Consider the following 14293-nt stretch of genomic DNA (forward strand, 5'->3'; position numbering starts at 1 on the left):
ATGCCGACATGGCAACACTACGTACAGCACGAGGTGGCGTCACCGCGACGAGGCACGAAAAGCGCTGATCTACAAGTCAACTGTGCTGTGAAACTGAAGCGACAGATGTGTTGGAAATCAGCGTCCTACAGGTCTGCGGGAAGTGACGTAATAAAGACCCACAATGCACTGTATTGTTATGTATTTATTATTGTTATTACATTTTTATTATATGTAAATCAATGCTTTATTTATTTGTTTATTTATGTGTGCACTTGTTGTTTTAACTGTATTCTATATTTAACTATATATTTATTATTATTATTATTATTATTATTATTTTTATGATTATAACGCTCAGTACATTATTTGTGACACGTGTGATAATCTGTTTTTTACTCTCCCTTGTTTTTAAGTCAGCTAAAATGGAATTATTCACATAGAATGTATTTATTATGATTATTTATGTTTATGTCTAAGCTATTTTCGTACGACCAAGCCCCGATATAGCTCTATGCCAAGCCCCCAGAACCAAGGAGAATTATTGAAGCTACTGAAGCCTGGTGGCCAAATCTGGTATTGCAAGACTCCAGCATTTATATTTCTACTGCGCATGCTTCAACCATCTGAAATGCTAGTGCGCCTGCTCTATTAGCTCCAACGTTGGAGCCAATTCCGGCAAAAGGGGTACACTTCCGGGTACTTCATGCGCTTGTGAGCAACTTTCATTGAAATGAATAGGTGGGCACGGGGCCGTCCGCTCTCTAGATATAATATTTAACTGTATGCGTATGACGCATTAAAAACCGGGCCATACACGCCGCGCACCAAGAAGAAGAAGCACATCCGGTTCACAGTGGTCACCTTGGTTGGTTCATCATGGCGGCTATCGTCAGGTTAACTTCTGTCTGTCACAGAGGAGTCAAACGTAAGTGTCTCTTCTGTCTGCTCGTTGTTATAATGTTGTTCGTTCGGTTCGTGATGAGCGGTTGTTATGGACGACGGTGACCCGACAGGCCTGGCGTACACATACGACGTATATGTATTTACCAGCGTTCCCCCCGCAGATGCACTGTCAACGCGGCGACTTTCAAGTACACAGCGGCGCTGTTATAACACTGTGTTGACCGTAAACATGTTGTCTGTCCGTTGAATAGACGTGGATGATGAAGTATATATAACGGTAACGTTCATAAATGTGTGACCCGCTCAGACGTGGTTGGTTGTAGTGATTTACTGTAGATCGAGGTGCTGTTGACTTCGTCAGTCCGTGTCCTCCTGTAACCCCTGGCACTAATTATGGTCAGCAACACAACCCCCTATACACATTCTATACCAGTGGTTCTCAAACTTTTTCATGTCAAGGACCCCCATAAGAGAAGATTTTTTACAGCTCTAGCAGTGATTTACATGCATTAGGGCTACAGACCCCCATTTAATGGCATTTCTATCACTTGGACCGCAATTTATATTGTAAAATCTATGTCAATTTAACTCTGAGAGTGTACAAATGGAACCAACATTGTACACTCACAGAGTTAGACCCATAAGGGTCCATTTGGTGCCTAATCTATCATTTAGTTGGGGACCCCCTGGAACTCCCTCAAGGACCCCTGGACCCACTTTGAGAACCAATGTTCTATACACCTTTTTGGGTGGTGTAGCCGCCCCTATAAGTGGGGTTGGGACACCTCATTAGTACACCCTTCGCTGCACTGTGATTGGCCCTAGCTGTAGTTTACAACCCTCGTAGACGTATTTACGATTCTGACGTCTTCAATCTACGAGAGTTGTAGGGTGCACGTCCCATGCAGGGGAGCACTTTCTGCACTTTACCCCGCGACACTCCAAACATGTTCAAATTGAAAATAAAAGGTGCTTACCGCAAAGCCCCAAATGTTAACGACCTTCGCGGGGTAGTAGTGATCCCCGTCGAGGTATATCTTTCAATAAAGAAGTCTTTTAATCCAGCTTGTGTCGGAATCTTCACTGTTCTTCTTTTGTTTTAAATGAGTTTGAACTGCGCATGAGCGATTTGGCGGTCGGGAGGTGTATTGCGAACTGCTTCTTCTTTTATTTAAAATGAGTTTGAACTGCGCATTAGCGATTTGGCGGTCGGGAGGTGTATTGATACATTGTGTTTTCAATGCGCAATACACCTCCCGACCGCCAAATCGCTAATGCGCAGTTCAAACTCATTTAAAACAAAAGAAGAACAGTGAAGATTCCGACACAAGCTGGATTAAAAGACTTCTTTATTGAAAGATATACCTCGACGGGGATCACTACTACCCCGCGAAGGTCGTTAACATTTGGGGCTTTGCGGTAAGCACCTTTTATTTTCAATTTGAACATGTTTGGAGTGTCGCGGGGTAAAGTGCAGAAAGTGCTCCCCTGCATGGGACGTGCACCCTACAACTCTCGTAGATTGAAGACGTCAGAATCGTAAATACGTCTACGAGGGTTGTAAACTACAGCTAGATTGGCCCATAATAGTACACCCCTCTACATTAGTACACCCCTAGCTGTACTATGATTGGCTGACTCTATTGGATGACTTTATTCAGCACTGTGATTGGCTAGTGAGACACATGATGAAATTAATAACCTATAAATAGGATTACGCACTTAAAAAAAACACTTTTTTTTAAGTGAGCTTCCAACACTGTGATGACCACTGTGATGACCACACCGCCCACTTCACACTGGGTGTGAATTTTTTTCTATCATCATCACATAGTTACTAAAAGCTATTGGCAGTTATTACGTTTTTGTTTTGTTGTTCTAGTCCACACAGAGATCTGCATCCAATAAGTGTTAAAAAAAGCTCTGTATTCTGATCATTGTGTGTGTTCAGGATACAGGATAGGTGGGCACTAAAGGGACATCTGGGCACCTCGTTGTAAAATTGGCTATTTTGTCCAAAATGTTAAAGCAAATATTTGAAAAAGTTATGTAGAGTATGCATGATGTGTGAACGTGCACGGTACATCATTATCGAACTTCATTTTGATTTATTCAACTTCTTGTTTATGCCCCAAAATGACTGGATATACAGGTTTTGTAGCAATTGTAGAAATGTTAAACTTAATTGTCGAATGTTTAAGCATACGCATGTTATATTCACTCTATTTAAGTTCTATCTAATTCTCTCACCTTGTTGGATATAATTGGTGACCCAACTGAATATGTTATGTTTTTTAAAGAACTGGAGACACAGGGAGACCCCTGAACAAACACAATGATTACTATCAGACTGTTAGAGCTTTAACCTTTAAATAAATGTTGTGTTTTAACCAAAAAAATATAACTTACAGCACCTTTTAGCTAATTGTAAACGTTCATGATATGGCTGTCAAGTTTAGCACCATATTCCAATATGGCAAGTCAACCTTAGTGACCATTGATAACCGTTTTATTTATTATTGATACACTGTACTATTAATACCATAACATTTGGCTAAATGTTGTTGTTGTCACTTCATCAGAATGGACATTTAACAGTGTTTTCATTTTCTTTTCTTCTTTTTTTAAATCATTTTTATCACAGAAAAGGATTGGGTTACAGCATAGAAAGACAAACTGAAGTACATATATATTTTTTTTTTTCCGTATCCCCCCTTTTCTCTTTTCTTTTTTCTCCCCATAACCCCCCACCCCAGAGGACTATGACCATACTGTCAACAAGACAGACAATGCATTATATCAAAGGCTACGTAAAGGAAACACAAATAAAAAAATGCATCCAAAAAAATAAAATAAAAATAGTAATAAAAACTAAAGCTTGTAAGTGCATACAGTTGTAGCATATACCCTTGTTAGTGGTAGGTGTTGTGTACAGGTTTTCAGTGCCATTTACCAGAAACATACATGTAGGGGGAAAAAAAGGGTACACATGCCATGAAGTATCAGCCATCTATACAGTTGGCCAGGGGTCGCCCAGAACATAAAAGGCAAGATGATTAGAAACGTAGAAATTAGGATTGTACCCTTAGACCCCCCCCCCCCCCCCCCCCCCCCCCGCCAAACGAGTTAATCTGGAGGGAGAGCGTTTTGGTTTTTGAAATGTAAGAGGAAGGGGCCCCAGATGGAGTAAAACATTTGAGCTGAACCTCTGATCGAGTACTTTATTTTTTCTAATTTTCAAAAGAACATGAGGTCCTGTAACCAGTGTTTTCATTTTCATTATACTCAGTACTTACTGCACACCTCTCTTTTGTGGTGCTTCATGAGGTTTCTTCCTTTTCCAACCAAGGGTTTTTCTTGGGAGTTTTTCCTTGCCTGATTTGAGGGACTAAGCCTCTAAGGTCAGGGTTTGTTGTTGGTTTAAATGTGGGCTCGTAATGCTGTTCGAGATTGTAACAGTAATGAATTGCAAAACATACATTTCTGCCGAGTTTAATCAAGTTTTACAATCCTTATGGAGTGTTTTTGTCAAATAAGTCATATACTATACATGACAATGTTAAGGACGGTGGTTCAAAATAGTGAAGTCTAATCATTTCTCCATATAAATAGTTTTTTGTTCTGTTTGACTTACTTGTATGTGAAATTTGAGCTTGATTTGTGGATATTAAGAGGTCACCCCACACTTCATATAATACATTTAAGCAGCCTCCTATGAAGAGACCCTAGCAACCACATGAACCTTAGCCACTAATTAAGATAACATTTTACACAGAAGTAAGTCGACCCTCCCTAGTGGACAAAGACAAGGTATTTTGAACAACTGGGACGATTTGACTAATGCATTTTATATTGGACGGTGGACCTTCATTATGTTAATTTTCTCATGCACATGCTTTTGTTCTGTCAAATATGAATGCATAATATAGTGGAGTTGACCAGCTACAGCTAGACTTTCCTGGGAAGGTTGCAGTTGGAAGCAGAATAACATTTTTTGTGCCTTAGTCACTCCATGTCCTGTGTTAACCCCGCCCTCTGTTAGCAGAGACAAAATACAAATACTTTCTGTTTGCAGTTAAAGTTTGCATGCTGCTTACACAAACCCCAAATCTGAACATGTCTGTATAATTTTAACACTTTAAGTGAGAGAAAAATCATTAAAGTTAATAGACCCAAAGGTTACTACTCCATTAATATTGTAATTGTTAGACTTGGAACTTGTTGGAAGTCTGTGAAGACAAAAGTGGCATTAAGCATTAATGTATTGAATTATTGAATATACCAGTGCCTCTTTAAGTGTTCTTTCTAGTTTTCTCAAAGTCAGTTTCACCCAAGTCATCATACTATAATTCTAGTAACCTCTGTAGTGGTGGTGAGTACGTGAGTGAAGATACCCGGTTCTCCTCACTGGCTGGACCAATTGCTCTGATTTTGCACACAGCCATTGACCATTACCATCTGAACGCAACTGTGAAGGCCGTTTTTCAATTTCATCAAATCTTAGCTTCTTATTAGCGCTTTTGTGTCAAACACTGTCGCCATGGTTACGGGGCTGCCCAGCTATGGGACGAACTGCCTCCCGGGTTGCCAGATCATGTGCGCATATCCCCCCACGGATGCGCTGCGCCGACCGGGTATGGTCTAGTCATACTATAATTCTAGTAACCTCTGTAGTGGTGGTGAGTACGTGAGTGAAGATACCCGGTTCTCCTCACTGGCTGGACCAATTGCTCTGATTTTGCACACAGCCATTGACCATTACCATCTGAACGCAACTGTGAAGGCCGTTTTTCAATTTCATCAAATCTCAGCTTCTTATTAGCGTTTTTGTGTCAAACACTGTCGCCATGGTTACGGGGCTGCCCAGCTATGGGACGAACTGCCTCCCGGGTTGCCAGATCATGTGCGCATATCCCCCCACGGATGCGCTGCGCCGACCGGGTATGGTCTAGTCATACTATAATTCTAGTAACCTCTGTAGTAGTGGTGAGTACGTGAGTGAAGATACCCGGTTCTCCTCACTGGCTGGACCAATTGCTCTGATTTTGCACACAGCCATTGACCATTACCATCTGAACGCAACTGTGAAGCCCGTTTTTCAATTTCATCAAATCTCAGCTTCTTATTAGCGTTTTTGTGTCAAACACTGTCGCCATGGTTACGGGGCTGCCCAGCTATGGGACGAACTGCCTCCCGGGTTGCCAGATCATGTGCGCATATCCCCCCACGGATGCGCTGCGCCGACCGGGTATGGTCTAGTTCCTAATAATCCCATTAACCACACAAAATAAGATTGTGGTTCTGAATTATGACAAAATGAGAGGTCATCTTCTAAATCACCACTTGTGGCTGATATTGAACAAACAGTGATGGATTATCAGAAACAACTCAGTTTTACAATGTGACACTCATGTGTGCTGTATTGTCTCCTGTCCAGCTTTGTTTTTTAGAAACGGTCTTTTGACAAGACCGCTGGCGGTAACGCATCAAGACCATGAGAGACCCTATCTTCTCACAGCAAGGATCCATGCGTCACAGGCTCTCTATGGTAAGTTAAGTTATTACTGTGTTATTGATCAGGTTGGTTTTCCGCTAGGCATTTCTCTGGCAGGCCAATGTGAAGATTATCTTTCACTGGCCAAATGTTAAATTGATCAGCCATAATGTAATACACCTAATGTGCGTGTTTGCAGATACCTGCGTGTGTGCAATGAACCATTTATTTCATCATTAAACCTCATTACTGTAGCACAGCACTTCTTTCCACTTCATCACAGAGGCACTTTGCTGTTACTGTGTTTATCATTTCCAAAAATAATGCTTCTCTAGTGTCTCTTGCCAAAAAGAACAAAGTATTCAGTGGCCATAAATAAATAAATAATGTTACTCCCTATCACATAAACATAGATATCTGGATAGAATCCTGCAGTGTGTCTTATCTCTTTTTTAAAATATTGTAGTGCCTACATGTTTAAAATGTATTGGAGGATAAACCCCTTGAGATGCATCATCTTGTTTTCCAGGGGGTCCTCAGGCACAAGACACAAGCAATGACACAAAACAATCACATGACATTCAACAATAACAACAACAAAACATACACATGAGGGCTCTCAAACCATCCCAGACCATTCTACAAGATAATCCTATAAGAAAATATCTGTAGTGTGGGACGCAACCAAATTTCAAAATCGTTATAAGATTTTAAAACTCCTGTAGTCGGAGCCCATTCAGCCCAGCCCAGAATCCTTGGTGTTGATCTGTTGGGGAAACTCAAGCTCAAAGCATTTGACCCCTCTAACCATTAGGAGCAGTGGGCTGGGCCGCCAATGAGAGCGCCCAGGGACAAGCCTTGGCAGAACCCTCATGAACAGAGGGAGAACATGCACAATCCACACAATAAGAAAGGCCCCAGTCCAGTTAGAACCACACAGTGTCAGACAGTTCTACGGTATTAACCACTGATCCACTGTGCCACCCTAGTGTAGCCTAGGGCTGCACAATGTATTCTGTATTATCATTATATCACATTGTCACAATATTATTTCCACGAGTCATTTATTTGCTGAACTTTTAAAATTGAGTTCCTGGTATCGGATCACATTCTCAAGACAGTGACAGTTGAGATGAGTCACAGCAGGCCTGCCATCACCATTTATTTGTATATTAGACCAGACTGCTGTGCAAACGATGAGAAGAGATGCTTAAGAAGTTAAATGAATCTGTTTTGGTCCCTTATCAATATGTAGACAAAAAAAATTGATTAAATTAGGGAATACATTGTCGCAGGATACATACTCGTCCAATAATACTTATTTGAGAACTAGAAGTAGTGTACAGGTCTCAGTGCTATCTGGAACTGTCTTCTCATTGTGTATCAAAATAAGAAAAGAAAAATATATTTTTTGGCCATTGAGCTTTATCAAGCCACATTACTGTAGGTTTGTTTTGTGGAGAAGAAATGCAGGATAAATCCAGTGATTTTGTGACTAGTGGTTTGCAAATGGTTAGTAGCTAAGCCTGAGTTATACTTAGTTGTGCGTGTGTCGCACACCGAAAATGGCCGATATACAAGGTCACAACACATCTCCGACACACTGAGTATAAATGAGGCATTAGCACCACTCAGTGGCAGACTGGAGGCAGGTTCATGTGAGGTCCACTAGTATGTGGGCAGTCAGCCTGCGGTCAGTAGGGCATTCAGAGGCCCACACACAGCCTAAAAAAAATGTTGAAGGAATATCTGAATATCAATTATTTTATCGCCATATCTTCATGTAGAATGTGGAATGTTGCCCAAAGCTGAGGGTCTAGTAGTGGGTCACCCACCAGAACTTTAATCACCATTATATTTTGTGGGTTCTGGTAAAGAAGGAAGATTGCAATTTAGGCATTTAGCATCTTATCTAGAGCGGCTTAAAAAGTGCAAGATTGGAACAATAAATAGTAAGTCAAGTAAATTGAGTGCAAAGAAAAGACACGTGCTACAAACTAACTTGTTTACCAGCCACTTCTAAACGGCATGCTATCTAAATAACATTGTTATTAACACCGTATGTATCTAAATAACAATAGCATGTGAACAAGAAACCAACATACATCTGCATAGTATACCTAGCCTATCTATTTAAAGATAAAGGGCAACAAGAAGTGATTCAAGAAAAGATGAGTGCTAGGGGGTTAGCTAGAGTCTGAAGATGGAATATCTGCTTAGTCAGGGAGACACTGCGCTTATGCCCTCCAGGCAGTACTACTGCAGTACCTACTCAGCCTAGTGTTGGGTAGGTGTCCTACCCAACACTAGGATCTAAAATTGTCAATTGAAGAGTAGGGAGACTACCTCCAACCACTGCAGATATGCTGGTTTATTCAACCTTATAGATTGGTTACATTAAGGTTTTATTAAGCTTTTAAAAAGTAATTAATAAACATGGTCACATACTGGTATCTGATCTGGACATTCTTTTTTATCAATCGTACCCAGTGGTAACGTCCCCTGTTGTAATTGTGTGTATTGTTCGTCCTCTTTTGATTAAATGCAGTCATTTAGCCGATTGATAAGGACATCAGGGTTAACGCAGAATCAATTGTAACACCAAATTTGTGGTATACAATATTTATGTATCTAAAATGTCCATGGAACCTTTTTTATGTGGGCAAAACAATCCTGGATTGAGAACAAATTTAGAAAGAAGAACGAAAATCTTAAATCGGCATCCAGATAAGATTGTATATAAGAGTAGAGTGCATTGATTCTTAAACATTTCATTAGTTACCCCCATCAAATGGAAAAAAAACATGCCCATACTATTGCAATTCATCTTTTGATTTCAAACAAACATTTTTTTTAAATTTGTCTGTCAATATAATGTGACTGTTCATGTTTTACTACAGCGAGCTCTGGCTCCAAAGCGGCATCCATGCACTGGACAGGAGAGAGGGTGTTGAGCATCATGTTGCTGGCTATAGGGCCTGTCGCCTATTTTTACCCTACTCCTGCGATTGACTACTCCTTGGCTGCTTCCCTCACACTCCATGGACACTGGTAAGACCTGGCAGGCAAACGTGACCTTTGTTCTGGTAAAAGCCCAGCCAGCTACAGTGTGTGTATGCTAATCTTACCCTTAAGCCTGAGTAATGCTAGTTGCGGTTGGGCGTCATGCACTTGAAAATAAAGAATTCACAAGCTCACAATGTGTTGAAGCGTCAGCACAACACATTCAGTCAGCTTGTAGAGCTGCAATTTTCGGTGTGCAATACCTGTGCACAACCAAGTATAAAATCACTCATGGGGTCACTTGGTTAGACAGCTCAAGTTTTCTGTGAACTTTGCCCTACCACCAGTCCTTGTTATCAAATTTGCCAAGACTGGGTAAGCCAGGGGTCGAAGTGGTTAACTTTCAAATCCCAGACGTCCTCTCTACCCACTCAGCTATGGCCGCCCTTATATTCATAGCAAATACAGTGCCTGGCCCGGACAGCTGATGTAGCCTGACAGTGCATTGCGGGTTCGAGTCCCGTTCCCGACAAGCTTTGCTGCATGTCACTCCCCATCTTTCCCCCCGAGAATTTTTTTTTTAAATGCAGTGCCAGTTGCATCTGTTTCTTTCTGAAGAAACACAGCCAATTTATTCTAGGTAGTGATTTTCAACTGTGTCTCACACTGTGCCTCTGATAATACGCAGATTCATTAATTAACCCCACCACTCAAAATGCTGCATCGTAATGGAAAAACAAATCTGTCAGACCTGAAATTGTCAGTGTCATAGAATAGGTGACATCAAGATCATTGAACCAATAGACAATGTGAGTTGAAAGTGATAAATCACAAAGTGACTATGGATGCACTGCATTACATGACACTTGTGGCATATGGCCTGGGTGTTTTATGCTCAAATGGTTTTGTATTGCGGAGGTTTGAAGAATTGTGACTGGCTAACCAATGACTTACAGTATAGCCTACTATGCAAGATGCAGTTTGATGAATATCATTGAGATTTATTTATTAATAATTTTTGAAATGTATTTATTAGCCTTTAGCCAAGGCTATTCCTAGTCGAACCTTCAGCACAATTCCTAGAAACGATTTTGAGATGCTTAAAATACGGGCCCAACTGTTTGTCTTTGCGATAACTATGAAAGAAAAAGACCAAAGGGAAGTGAACTACTCACTCAAACCCAACTTGTCTTTGAAGAAGACCTTTTCACTAAAGGGAAGCCTTAAGTCTTAAATGACTTGTAAGCATATACGTTTTTTCTTTCTTGGTGAAACCCAGGCATGTCTCCACCCACGTTCCAACTGTGAATCATATTTAGATCTTTGTTGGTCTTGAAAGGAATGTCCCTGTAATCCTGTTACTGTTACAGTTGAAATTCCCAAAAGCCTTGCCACTCCAGTGCACCAAATTGTTCCGTCTATGACCTAGATGGCGCTTTATGACGGAAACCTAGCCGTCTAGTTATAGCCATCAGCACTCCCTAAGCCTTCATTTGTGGCCAACTGTGTTTTCTGACTCTGAAGAAAGTGGCTTTGACTTAGCGTCATAGCAATGCACTCCCCCATCACTCAGGACCCAGACTGGGCACCATGGTAGGACTCAGATCCAAGTCATGAGTGGTGATAATTCCTTTTAAACGGTGACCTCTGGGCCACTTGGATATCCTCAGGGGTCAAGACTATGCCCTCTTAAACAAAAGCCAGCTAGATTAATTGTAAAGTGTCACTTGTCATTATTGCAAGTCAAATCATGATAATCTACAAAGGCATACTGAAATGTGGTACTTTTATGCTGGAATGAATCAAACAAATAATATACAATAGTTTTTTGGTTTAGCTCACCTGTTAAGCATCCCAGCGGTTTAGCTGCTAATCTTGCTTGATGTCATGATTCCCCTTGTCACTTGCTTGCCACTTAATGGCAGAATACAGCTTTAAATGAGCCATTTGATTAATTTAGTGTCGTTTTCCTTTCCTTTCACCGAGTACAGATTTAAAAAACAAAGCTTTTGTGTGTTCCTTCCTCAGGGGTATTGGCCAGGTGTTGACGGATTACGTTCACGGAGAAGCAAAGGAGAAGATGGCCAACATCGGTCTGTTTCTCTTGTCCTCCATCACATTCGCCGGCCTCTGCTACTTCAACTATAACGACGTGGGCATTTGCAAATCGGTCGCCATGCTATGGAGCAAATGAGTAGCCACACTAGAGGACTGGGCACTGGGAGGGGGACGTTTCCCATCCTAGTCAACTTCGTTCAAGGGATGTTATGTAAATTCTTATAAATATATTACTTTTGACAAAATATTTCAGTGATTCACAGCCTAGGTGTTTAATTGTAATTAATGTTGGAACGATTCAGGCTTCTTTTTATTCTTAAGGAGAGATGGAGGGGGATAGGCAGCCGAGGCTGGGGTCCCGTCAGTCCACAATGTGGATTGCATTTAAAATGCGTTATCCTTTAAACACAAACTAGTTTCTGCTTGTTCATCGGCTATGAACCATATGTATTATATTTAATTTATTTTTTCCCTAATCCCACTACCTGATTTTGGTGCAGTAGAGGTATCAAAAGTCCTGGAAAGCAGCTTTATAATGTACCATAGAAATATTCAGCAACATTTCTATTTCTGAAGAAAGCTGGCCAATACATTCTAGGAAGTGCTTTTCAACTGGTTTCATATCTGGACCCAGATTTGATGGCGGCCATTAAATTGGTAACCAAGAAATGACACAATATCCCTCATTTGTACCATGTCCATGACCCTGCCAGAAGCTCATGTGACCCGTTTTGAGTGCTGATCCACTTGTTGATAAACACTGGTGTAACTTCTTTTTTTCCATCCTTTGTGGATATTGGATAACTTGTTAATGTACATTTTGTTTCCTTCACAATGTACACATACTAATATTTTGGCCTGTATCCTGTGAGCGTTCCCATATACATTACATAAAGATGTAATGTTTCAAAATATTCAAAAACAGCCAAAAATATATTTTAAAGATGATATATGGAAGGAAATATATTTTGAGTGGCCAATATACCTAAATATATTTGTGACCATCTCTTCATATGGTCCAAAATATATTTTGTATGCATTTCTGTATATTCTGAAACATGCATAATATGTTGAAATGGCAGTGAGCTGAACAGTGTTTCCCATTTGAAAATATGCTAAACCGTGGGGCTTTGATTGACAGGTCAAACTCAGCCCGACTGGCACTGTAGCCTGATTGACACGCGCACATGTTGCAGTCTAAAACACCCCACAACTGCAGAGTGCAAAGTGTACTAAAACAGTAATGTAATGGTGAACTGTACAGTGTACAAACACTCTTTCCATGTGCACGGAGCCTTTATTCAGATTTGTAATCTTATATGTTTCCATCAGTGTCCTGGTGGGGCTCTGCCCTGCTGCTCAGGTGGGTGTGTCTGTAAATGGTAAGGAGTGTAGGCCACATCTGAAATACGTTGTAAATTCAAGCCATCTGCTAATGGTATCTTGGTGGCCTCATCCAGCTCAATGTATAGGAATTGGCCTCTCTTTAGCTTCATTTTGCAATCTTCAATTGTGTGCTTCTCCATGAACAGCAAAATGCATTTTGGCACATTTGAAACTCGTGTCAGCTTCAAGTGTTAAACCTGATATAGTTTGTCAAATACTCTCTCCTTATAGTCCGGTCTAGTTAATGCAAATAGCTTCATGCACTAGGTGAATGCATGATCCTCAAACCAGGTAATCAAGCGCTAGTATTGCTGATTTTCTTTGCCACTGGAGGGCTAATTGCTTTTACCTGGTGTCTTAATCGTAGCTGTCGAATTAATTACCTGGAACACCAGGTGAATGGATTTTGCCTTTCTTGTTGGAATGAGAAAAACGGCAGTACCAGACGGTTGGTTAAAACTGGTTTAGGGATTTGCACATTGTCATTGGCAGCCTAATAAAAGGTGTTTGTGTCCATGTTCACTGCATGCATGCACTTATTAAAATGGCAAAGCTTTATTTTTGTACTGCAGAGTGGAGTGTTGGCTCGGACTAATCTGTGGTTTGGTCTCTGTCCACACACTGCTTGTTCAGGAAAGATTTACTTTAATGTTAGCTTGCTGGTATGTGGTATGTTATTCTTTTTCTTTTACAACACATCTGTTTTTACAGATTATTACGCACAACGATTACTATCAAGGAAAGTGCATTTCATGCCTCAACCAGAATAAAGTGAGACTTATTGGATCATGTGTTTATTGTGACCTATCAAAAGATTGCTTGCATAAAGATGGCAGTACACAGGAATAAAGATAAATTAAAGTACATTTTAAAAAACTGCTGGGTGCTCAGGTAATTTAGATTCCTGTAATTACATCGGTTTCAATTCTATCCTGAATATCAGTGAATGCTTTGAATAGAGAAGCAGTCATGTTGAATACAGTATTATTCCTAGGAAATGTGGTCACTGCCCCACAGCAAGGCATCTAAAGAAATGGTAGGTTTGTCATTCAGGACGTCACAACCTCTAAATGGGAAGTCTTCACTGTGATTAACCCCACACACACACACACACACACACACACACACAATTTAATTCAACTACTGCCAGCGTGTTAATATATCCTTCTATCCTTGAATCAAGTATGTGACTTCTTCAGGACCTGTCATACATTCTCCTCTGCTATCTAACTACCCAGAGGCAGGAAAGAACATTCACCTTACTGTAACATAATATAACTGTCTTATTTGATTACATATTCTGGATATAACATTGTATAACATTTATATAAATCATTACGAAATCATATCGCATCAGCTGTCTTGGAAGCACCATACTTCAACCTATTCATTTTCTAATGATCTTAAAGTAGTACTTTCAGGAATGCACATGGAGTAACATTGCTTGCAAAAAGGTGGCAATATTCT

The 14293-nt window shown here is 40.5% G+C and overlaps 1 protein-coding gene across 1 annotated transcript; it reads left to right on the forward strand.

Moving 5' to 3' along the window:
• The first annotated feature begins 773 nt into the window (after positions 1 to 773).
• sdhda (succinate dehydrogenase complex, subunit D, integral membrane protein a) lies at positions 774 to 13612 on the forward strand. Its single transcript, XM_084064257.1, has 4 exons — positions 774 to 907; positions 6323 to 6433; positions 9280 to 9430; positions 11411 to 13612. The coding sequence occupies exons 1-4, from the start codon at positions 859 to 861 to the stop codon at positions 11574 to 11576; spliced, it is 477 nt and encodes a 158-aa protein (XP_083920383.1). The 5' UTR covers positions 774 to 858; the 3' UTR covers positions 11577 to 13612.
• The last annotated feature ends 681 nt before the right edge of the window (positions 13613 to 14293 follow it).

Source organism: Gymnoscopelus microlampas (assembly GCF_963454915.1).
Source record: "Gymnoscopelus microlampas genome assembly, chromosome: 8".
Classification (NCBI taxonomy): domain Eukaryota; kingdom Metazoa; phylum Chordata; class Actinopteri; order Myctophiformes; family Myctophidae; genus Gymnoscopelus; species Gymnoscopelus microlampas.